The sequence below is a fragment of the Medicago sativa genome, chromosome 3 (genome assembly GCF_051527215.1).
Source record: "Medicago sativa cultivar Bolivia chromosome 3, Bolivia_mono, whole genome shotgun sequence".
Lineage (NCBI taxonomy): Eukaryota > Viridiplantae > Streptophyta > Magnoliopsida > Fabales > Fabaceae > Medicago > Medicago sativa.
In genome coordinates, this window is record NC_140751.1 from 25,391,310 (window position 1) to 25,402,179 (window position 10,870).

General features: G+C 35.3%; 1 protein-coding gene and 1 pseudogene across 1 annotated transcript; both read right to left on the bottom strand.

Moving 5' to 3' along the window:
• Window positions 1-4,709: 4,709 nt before the first annotated feature.
• On the bottom strand, window positions 4,710-5,884 carry LOC146936647 (F-box protein SKIP23-like). The gene has a single exon (XM_085757723.1). It carries the CDS (start codon window positions 5,874-5,876, stop codon window positions 4,716-4,718), a length of 1,161 nt encoding a protein of 386 aa, XP_085613849.1. The 5' UTR covers window positions 5,877-5,884; the 3' UTR covers window positions 4,710-4,715.
• A 3,625-nt stretch (window positions 5,885-9,509) lies between these two features.
• LOC146936648 (F-box protein At2g17036-like) lies at window positions 9,510-10,630 on the bottom strand (annotated as a pseudogene).
• Between the last annotated feature and the right edge of the window lie 240 nt (window positions 10,631-10,870).

Below are 10,870 nucleotides of genomic sequence, written 5' to 3' on the forward strand. Positions count from 1 at the left end.
GTACTTTTACATTGTCGTTGGTAGTTGTATGTTAAAGTTGTGCATTATCGGGTCGTTGTTGTATGTCCATGCATCATAACATATGGGTTAGTTGTGAAATGTAAAAGGAGGTGTACTTTTACATAGTAAGAGGAGGTGTACTCTTACTTAGATGTGTTGTTGGCATCTATTGTTGTTGTATGGTACCACATGCATGTATGTGTCGAGTATAGGCGCATTGCATATCAAAATGAAATCTTGAGGTGATACTTGAATGTTGTATGTCGGTGGCAAATATATGTTGCTTGCAATAATTGGATTGGTTGAATGAATATGTGAAAATTATTGAGATTAATTGACTTATTTGCATCCAATTATTATCCCTTAATTATGATTGATGTAATACTAACCTCCAGTGGTTTTGACAGCCTACCTGTCTGTATGGATGGGTAGACGCTGTGCAGGAGTAGTCCGTTTGCGGTGAGTGCTTGGATAGCTGGAGTTAGCCTCCGCTATCATTTTGGAGTTTAGTTTAGGGCTCTGATTAGGTCGAGTCGGTGTCCCTTTCTTTTGTTGGATCTTATTTATGTTGAGGGTACTCATTGTTGAGAGTTTGGAAGTTTTTATGTTGATGTTGATATATGACCATGGCATATGTATTGTTTTGATTTTGGAGATGTGTGATATTATCCGCTGTGACTGATGAGATATTATTTATATATGCATGACTGTTGTTATTTTGGTTTAGACGTAGCGTCTAATTCTTGAATATTTGCTATATTCGCATGTTTTATTGCTTTAATAGAATTAGGGCGTTACAGCTACCATCAACACCAATAAAAACCAAACCTCCAAACCCAAAGCCATCACCGAAAACTTGAGTGAAAACCCCAAACTCCATCCCGAATGACCGTAGAAACTAAATCCAAACACCTATCGCACGCTATTTACACCAAACCCCTCCAAAAACACATCATACCCACCACAAACCCTACCAAAAGCACCTAATCTTCTCATTACCACAATTGAGTCTAATTAAACACCTGGAAATGAATTGTTCCACCACTCATTTGGATTTCACCGCCAATCAACTCAGGTTGCTAGAGAAGACACCAAAACAAATGTTCCAACAAATGTTTGTCAATATATATATATATATATATATATATATATATATATATATATATATATATATATATATATATATATATATGAAAATAAACATCTAAGAAGAACAAATGAAAGAAACATTGATAAATTTACATTTTTCTGTTGTTGCTTGACAAATAAAAACATTAAACATCATATATTTTTTTTTTCTTATATGCCACAAAGCATACTAAAATAAAATCAAAACATACTAAAAATAAATGAGTACGTTTCACAATTTATTTTCGGTAGAAAAAAGAAATACCCATACAAAAATAAAGAATAACGAGATGAAAAAAAAAATAACATAAAGATAAGAGAAGTTCTAATGAGAAGGGAGTAGTCAAAAACAAATATTATAAAGTAAAAAAAAAACCTAATAAATAAAATAGTCAAAGATAAATATTATAAAGTAAAAGGCCCTCTTTATCATTTCCCTTTAACTATTTATTATCGCTTAGGTCTCTATGTTTTAACAACTTACGATCAAGTTGATAGTCCCTATCATGATGTCAGAAAGACTCAATATGAGTCAAATTTGATGTATAGAATCAAAGACCTTTTTGAGATATTTCTATTGTCAAAGATCTATTTGAGATCCCTATGTTAGTGACTAATGTAGTTTTTTATACATGGCCAATGATCCCAAGTTATTATTATGTAAAATACATATTATTATTTTTTTATATATTAATTAGTATAGGATATACAATTCTGGTATTTTCAAGATAGGTATAGCACAATTCAGAGCACTATGGCACAACCTTCAGAGCACTTCAATCACACGCTGAACCCCCGACAGTGCAGGATTTAAATATGCAGGGACAGTCCTCATAGAATATGAATATGCTTCATCAATATCTCAGTCCGCAGTCAGTGCTTGATCCTTGATTGGAAGACAATATAGAAATTAATCATGCCATGAACGGTTAAAAATTGTGTTGATAGTAGCTGATAACTGCCTACCAGAGCTATGTTGCAAGAAGATCAGGGAAACATGGAGAAAATAGGGGCTGCCGCGTTATGTTGATCAGACCCAGCTGCAAAATCGATACTTTGGAGGAATGGTTTTCTATGTACTAAGAGCACTACCTAAGAATGATTAGTGTATGTTTGCCATGAACCTTTGAAGTTTGTGGAGGAGAAGAAACACGGAAATTGGCGACAATCAAAGGTAAAGGACATATTGTTTGTTGACAGAATGACAGAGGAAATTGTTTGTTGACAGAATGGCGGAATGCAATAAATGTTGAGCAGCAAAACTAGACCAGCCACAAAAGTTTTAAATGGCAGCGTCCCCCTTACACCTTTATCAAGTGTGTGTACCGTTGACGTTTCATTCTTGGAGTATCATAATAGAGTGGGGATATGAATGTGCTTGAGAGATAAATTCGGTATGTTTATGTTAGCTAAAACAACATGGTTACAGCTGATTATGATAGTTGAAATTGGAGAAGCGTTAGGGCTGCTAGCAGCCATGGATTGGGTGAATAAGTTGGTGTTCGAAAGAGTGATTTTCTGCTTCGATTCAAAAGGTGTGGTAGATTCTTTCATATCCGGTGCGCGTGACGATACAGAGTTAGGTTCTATTTTAGCTAGATGTAGAGTTAGTTTATCTGATATTTGTAACAACTCTAATGTCGAGCTCTCTAAGAGGGAGGCTAATATGGATACATTGTCTTGGATTTTCACACCATTGACAAATTGAATAACTGAAACCTTTATATTCCACTTTCAACCAACTCCGCGCAAATATTTCCACCGCCTCTGTTACTGATTCAAACACTATTGCTCTAAACTCTCTTTTGCATTAATGTTAGAAATAGCCAAAGACAAACCATAAAGATTAGACAATACAAATCATATTCTTCACAACAAACAATTCTAATGCCAATGCAACCAGCTTGACCGTAATTAAATAAAAATATGGAAAATTTAACGTTAGTTTTCAAAAACGTTTTTTTTTTTGTATAATGATTTCTGCATCACCATTTGACTACACACATTATTGAAAATTGGCTCTTTATTTCAATTTCAGGAAACTACGACAGATACAAAGGAGATGTTCAACTTAAAACACTCAGTTTCGAGCATGTAAAGCTTTTGATTATAACTTTACTTCTGAATACTGATTGAAAAGCATATTATTTTTTTTAATTCATGCGGTGACAGAAATAGCACATGTAAGGCTCTTTACTCGTCCTAATATTAGAATAGATTACAAAATAAGTGAGATCAAGCCATTACAAATTATTGCAATCAGATAGGTATAGTGAAATGAAGACTTGATAACTAAAAACAAGAAGGATAACCAGGAGCACTTCTTAGCTAGAAAGATGCAACCAAATTTACAAGTGCCTGTTTACAATTACTATGGAACGCCCACCAAGCGTGTGTTTGGCTTCCTGATTTTCACGTTTTGTTTTTATTGGAATGCGAAAAATGCGTGCCAACCAGAAACCAAGATAGGCAAAAAGAATTTATGCTTTCGTCTATATGCATTACATTTACAATACTGGTGGTGATGTCAAGTTCCATCATATTATATATAATTAACTTTTGAAATATAAACTGATAGTTAAATTTCCATTGAGAAATCTTTGTCAGCGTGCTTTCTAACGAATTAATTAGTCAGTTGTGTGAATTTAATCTACCAGGTTCACCATGAAACCTCTTCAGCTAAGGTTCATAATAGAACGACCTAAAGAGTTTACACCAATAAATTTATGATCATAACAAGATAAGCATCAGCAGTAACAGCATAACAATGAATAAAATCCAGAACAAAGTCAGTTTTGTTTTATGTTAGCTAGTACAGAAGAAAATATTAGATGTGTGAGAAAAGTCAAGAAAAGGACGAGTAAGAATAATCAATTAGAAATTATAGCTCTTCAATATATTAAACATGTATAGTGGCAACTGAAAATCACTGAATAAGGAGATGGATTTTAGCCCAAATTCGTAGAGCAAATCACAGAGTTTTAAGTCATTTGATAGAAATGAAGAACTTGTAAAATCACAAGCCAAGATCAACCTAAAGTAAACATAACTGAGACATAAGTGTAACTGATGAATTGAGTTTAAACTTCACAGCACCCTAACAATGCAAGTGGTAAACAACAAAATAAAATAACCAAGATCAACATTAAGTAAACTAGGTTCAGATATTTGTGTAACTGACCAATAAAGTTTAGACTTTACAGCATCGTAGTAATGCAAGAGCCAAGACGGAAAACATCAAATAAAAAATAACATAGCATAGCAAACCCTGAATAACCACAATTTTCTTACATACGAGAGCTAAAAATTCATTAGAACTGGCAATCAAAATGCACCCTCATTTTCCAGCATCCTTTGATACAAATATGTTACTACGAGTTTGTCAGCAAACATATAGTCTGCAAACTTAACAATAAAACAAGATAATCAAACCCAACAACATTGTTACATCTATTTTAGAAACCTAATAATAATAATATTAACTTGTCATGGTAATGTACTACATATATTCCTACTTATCACATAAGCTGCATTTATAAGAAAATGAATTGAGTTCAGAAATTTAGATAACATACTCTATTATGAATTCAGATTTTGAGGATCCATTCCGGTGGAAGGAACAAGTTCTCACATTGGGGATATTCAGACACATGCGAAAGCTGACCTCGATCCAAGTGAAAAACACGGTTCCCGCGTGCAATATTGTAAGTAGAGAGGACGGAAGTGTCAATAAAGATGACACAATTTCCTTTGGGAAGACACAGATCCCAAGCAGAAGCAGAAAACGAACATCCACTCCCCACAAACAAAACCCTACCCCCTAATTTCTTCAACTTCTGCCACTTCTTCATCTTCTCATCAAGCTTAAAAATCTTCATACTGAATTCGAAAAATGTTTGATGAATGTCCAGTAACAACAATTCACCCTCATTCTCCACCAACAATTTTCTATTTTTAGCACGAACACAACGTTGATACAATGGTTGAGCCGTTAACTCAGTGCTCGAGTCCGGTCCAACTGTAACTGTCTGGCCGGACTGGTCGACCACATAAAACCTCCCTTTAAACAGACAGATGTCTCCGTGGGCAGTTGACAAATTGGAGACCAGCGTCCAGCGCTTGTCTCGGTCATGGAGAAGCACCGGCTTGGGGGAACAATAACTTAATGTGCCAAGTACGAGAGGCTTTTTCCCATGGCATGTGACAGCGAGCACTGTTTGAGGATACAAGTAGCTACCGTGTTGATTTTGGAATGTGAAGTCGTCTTCATCTATAATGAAATCGGTTCTTAAATGTTGGGCGGAGAATTTGTTGAAATCAACCACATTAGGCAAATGAGAAAAGGCTGTAGATGTGAGACGTAAGAAAGGTGGGTTTAGGATTTGAGTTTTACCACTTGAGTTTCGGCTAATTCGTACCAACCAAGGACGACAAATTAGGGTTTGTTGTTGTTCTTCTTGCGGTGGTTTGACGAGGAAGAAGCTGCGTTTGGAGAGGTAGCAAAATGAAGTGTTGGTGTTGTTGATGTTATCAATGATCTCGTTGTTGTTGCTGATGGAATCTGGTGTAGGAACATCTTTGAGAAGTGGGAATTGGAAGGGTAAAATGTTATGGTCATTTGGAATGGGGGAAGAGCGCCACGTTGAACAAACCGATCGAAAACGAATGAGATCAAGTTCAACATCGAGGCGTTGTGATATCAGAAAGAGAATATCTTTTGGAAGCTCAGACCAGTCCACCGACGCCATGGATGAAGTTGCTGCAGCTGCTGTGTGGCTGTGTGGAAGTAACGGTGAAGGAGCAAAAAGAACACTAGGAAATAATAAATGGCAGATGATTTTTTTCGTTGCATGAGAAAAGAAAGGAATAGAAATAGCTACTTATAACGATTCAACTACTCATAATTATATATGCTTGACAATTAAATCAACGTACAGGTGTGATGCAATCGAAGACTCCAATCTGTAATCATATATTGACAAATAACAATTATTTCATTGCTAAAATGATATATGCAGTAACATTGGCACTTCTCTCGACTTAAAGGAGAGATCCAATGAAATCTATGCCATAGATAGGGGTTTACAGTAGAGATGGTAAAATGGGTTGGACCCGTCGGGTTGGCCAGTTGAACCCACATTTTTTAGCAGAGTGGATTGAGATTTTGAACTCCCTACTAATAGGGTGTCCACTCAGCCTAACCTGCTACAAAAACAGGGCTGTGATGGGTCGGGCGGGTTGGCCCGTTAGGTTGATATGTTAAAAATATACTCTTTTTTCACTGATCTCTTTATAAGTTACAATCAATTTTCCAATTTTCTCCTCCGTATATTGCGGAACAAATTCAATTAATTTTATCACTTTTGTTTCATGATTTTAGACTTGTATTTTTAATGGTTAGTCAATTCATAACTCATGTAGTTTTTATTTTAAATGTCTTATTGATTTATTATATATTTTTATATGATGTAATTTGTATGTTGAATGATTATTTTTCATATTTTTAGTGAACTCATTAGTTATATATTTAGATTTTATTGAATTGACTTTAATTTTTACATCGTTTATGTGAAGTTTTTTATTAATATTTTTTTAAACCCGTCAACCTATCGGTTCGCCATAAAACGGGACGGGCTGCGATTTTCAACCATACATCTCTAGTTGGCCCGCCTGCTCCACCCCTTTTTTAAATGAGTTATTGACGGGGAAGGACAGGATAGGGATGGCAATTGGACCCAGACCCAATGGATACCCGCAAAAAATACCCACGATGGGTAGGGTAAAACTCCGCTTTCATGGGTATGGGCACGGGTCCGGGTAATACCCACAAATTTTAATGGGTATGGGCATGGGTAAGGGTACTATACTGCCCAGGCCCGCAACCCCGCATATACATATTTATATAATATCATAAATAATTTATTTATTTTTTGTGTATAATTAATTAATTTATTTAGCTATTTAAGTCTATACCTAAACTTAAAAAAAAAAAAAAACTATTTAATATGATAACAACTCCATCGTGCCGGTGTACAATTTTTTAGGGATATTTTGGATGTTTTTTATTTCACATGCTACGATTCGAACTATTTTTTGAGTAAATTTTAAAAAATTTAGACCGTAGTTTTATTTCAATTATGATGTTTTTATTGTCTTTTCATAGTTAAAGTGTGGATAATGGGTGCGGGTATGGGCCCTTAGGTACCCATAAGGTATTGGGAAGGGCACTAAAGTTGTTGCCCACAAGGGTACGGGCACGGGTACGGGTATTTTTTACAAATGCGGGTATGGGGATGGGCACTATAGTACCCTACCCATAGGGTACCCATTGCCATCCCTAGGATGAGTTGACCCTTTTTGTAATCCCTAGTTTACTATAATGATTGTTCACGATCTCCGGCTTTAATTTTTTGAGTTTCGAATTTATCTACTAATAATATCCAAATTAGACCCTAAACTGGGTCCGTAAGTCTCTAATAAAACTTTTATTCTCGTTTTTTTTTCCTACCGAAACTCCAAGATTTAACTAATTTTACAATTAAGAGACAAAGAAGAAACCCGTTGCAGAAGACACCTCTACTCATGAACCCAGATGCTGTGTATCTCATCCTCTTTCTATCATGAAGACAAAGTTATAAGGTTTCCACAAATAATAACAATAGTTAGATTGATTTTCTATCTCTAGTACATTATTTAGCACGATAGATATCCAAGCATTTGAGGAACCCTAATACCATTATCAAGAGGAAAGACCAAACATTTATATATTAACCGTGTTTTCCACCAAATATTCACCTCTTTCAAGGTGAATATAAGTGGGGGTGTCCGGGTTCGATCTCCAGCCCCTGCATGTAACAATGCATGTCACTGCCAACTGAGCTATGCTCATGAGGACTAATATTTGTGATAGTTACCTTATAAGCATAGTGGTTTTCGTTTTTTGTTTTTTTTTGTCCTAGGAAATAGCCTCACATAACACACATTGAATAATCAGTACACAACTTGCTTAAAAAGGGAGTTGATGTATCCACCATACATTTATCAAACAACCCAAAGTCCACTTCATTTTCTAGCATCTTTTCATATATAAGCTAGCTTCGTTTTAAAAAAAATAAAAAATTAGAGTTTATGAAAAATTAGAAGTGTCTTTGAGAGCTTGGTTATCTCCCACCCAAATAACAACTAATAACTCCTTGATAACCATCTCGGCCTTTCTTATTTATTCTTAGTTTCTTACTACCAACATACAATTGACAAACACTCCTATTTGACAACATTGATTGGGACATGTACATTAAACCCCAAACAACTAGGGAAGATGTAATATTAATAAGTTGATATCAATATCAAATTAAATCAATTAAGTTTCAACATTACATCGCAATGCTAGCGACATCAAGTCAAAATAGCATAACATAACAAATCTTGAATAATCACAACTTTCTTAGGAGGCAGACTTAGCATAACCCAATTTCCACCTTATTTTTCTGCATATTTTCACATGACCATGTAATTAGGAGTTTTTTGCTATAAATATTAGGCAAAAGTACTAATAAAGGAAGATAATCAGGTAAAGTGGATAAATGTCAGATAAGTGAATTCAGAAGATATGTAGCTAAGTTGCTAAAATCTAGCACACATTGCAAGTGCAAAGCACAGTGCAATTAACAAAATAGCTACCCATGAATTTAAGTTTCACAACCCACAATGCAACTACATGGACCTCTTAATGCCTATTTTGGTTATATTCATATAAATAAAATGAAACTATTAACTTATAATTGAATAAAATGTTTGCTAGATTCAAGAAGGACCTATATTGACTACAAAGCCGAGAGCATATAATTTCAAATAACTGCATTACTTAGTATAAACTAGGAAACATGACAAATAGAAACAAAGGCTTTAAAAGAGTTACCTACTCCAGATGCTCTCAACAAAGATCCACCACTATTAGTATAACATCATTGTACATAAATATCACAAGGACAATCAATCATAAGAGCATTCTTTCATCTCTAGAAAACTGTTTGAAGTAGACAACAAGAAGGAAATTTGAAACCAGGAGCAAGAAAACTAGAATGTGCATTTTCTACTACAATAGTATGTCCTAGTTTAAGCAACTTAGCAAGTATTAAGTTTCAATGTTAGAAGGAAAAAAATCTAATGGTATATGAGGAAGGCAACTGAAGGAGCTTAAGATCAAATTGCAGTCTAAATATCGATTTCAATTTAAACAAAAAGGCATAAGTTAGTAAAACTCATAATCTATATTCTATAAGTACTAGCTAGTTGCAAAGTTTATGCAACTTAGCAACACCATAATGCACTATCAATCACAATCACATTAGAAACCTTTCAATGCAAGATAACATATTCTATTACGAATTCAACTCAGCAATCCACTCTGGGGTTGACGAGAACAACTTGAAATAATCTGGATACTCAGATAAAGGTGAAATCCGACCTTGATCCAAGTGAAAAATCATGTGCCTACGCCTATATGTACTATAAACCACACAATTGTCATTTCCAAAACCCAAATCCGAAGCAGAAGTAGAAAACAAACATCCATCTGTTATGAACAAAACCTTATCTCCAATATTTGTCAACTTCATCCACTTTTTCTCCTTCTTATCAAGCCTAAACACTTCAATCCATACAATAGCATGATAATCATTATGATATCTATCCACTAGAAACAAATCAAACTCACTAGTATTGATTAATGATTTACTTTGCCCACCATACACCGGCTCAGCTAACAAGTGGACGCTAGAGTCCAGTCCAATCATGACAGTCCGACCAGTTCTGTCTACCATACATGGCCGCCCTTTAAAAACACAAATATTTCCTCCCGTGGAGATCGACAAGTTGGGAATCGTCGTCCAACTCTCGTCTCTATCATGGAACATAAGAAGCACCCCATAGGAGAAGTCGACTGTGACGATTACAGAAGGTTGTTCTCGTTCCCCCTTACACGTGGTAACAAAGAAGCTATTTAAATCTCCACGTACGGATGTGTGGTGGATGTAGAACAGATGTCCGAGATCGAAGATGGAGAATTGATTAAAATCGAATACACGACGAGTAGGGAAACGGATAGGTGAAAGATGTCGTAAGCAACGATGCCACAGGCGAATTTTTCCGGTTGAGTCTGGACCTATTCTGACCAACCACGGGTGACGATGGAGAGTCTGTTGGTGTTTGGGTGGTTTGATGAGAAGAATAGTGTGTTTGATAAGGTAGCTGTTGTGATCAACTCTTTTTTTGGGATTCAAGAGTTGTGGACGGTTTAAGGGTAAATAATGGCTGTAAAAGTAGTTAGGGGAGATTGAAGAAGAGCGTCGCCACGAGGAACAGACGATCGAAAACGAAGAAGGTAGAGTTCACTGTTGTTGAGTTTTTCCGATATTAATTGTAGAAGTTCGCTTGGAAGTTCTGACCAATCCGGCTCCACCATGGATGATGCTTTCCAATGATAGGGTTTAGGAGTTTCCATGTTCAAGCGATGGATAGGAATCGTAGCGGTAGGTTTTGTGCTTTGTGGTGCTCAAAAAGTGATACTATGAAGAATTTAAATAATCTCGCAAATGTCTTGATTTTATATTAAAAATATATTTTGTTTTAGTTCCTTTTTTTGAGAGAATTTGTTTTATTTTATTTCTTAAGAGAATTTGTTTTAGTTCCTTGATATATAGTTATTTATTTATTTTTTGGTCAAGATTCCTTGAGATATATT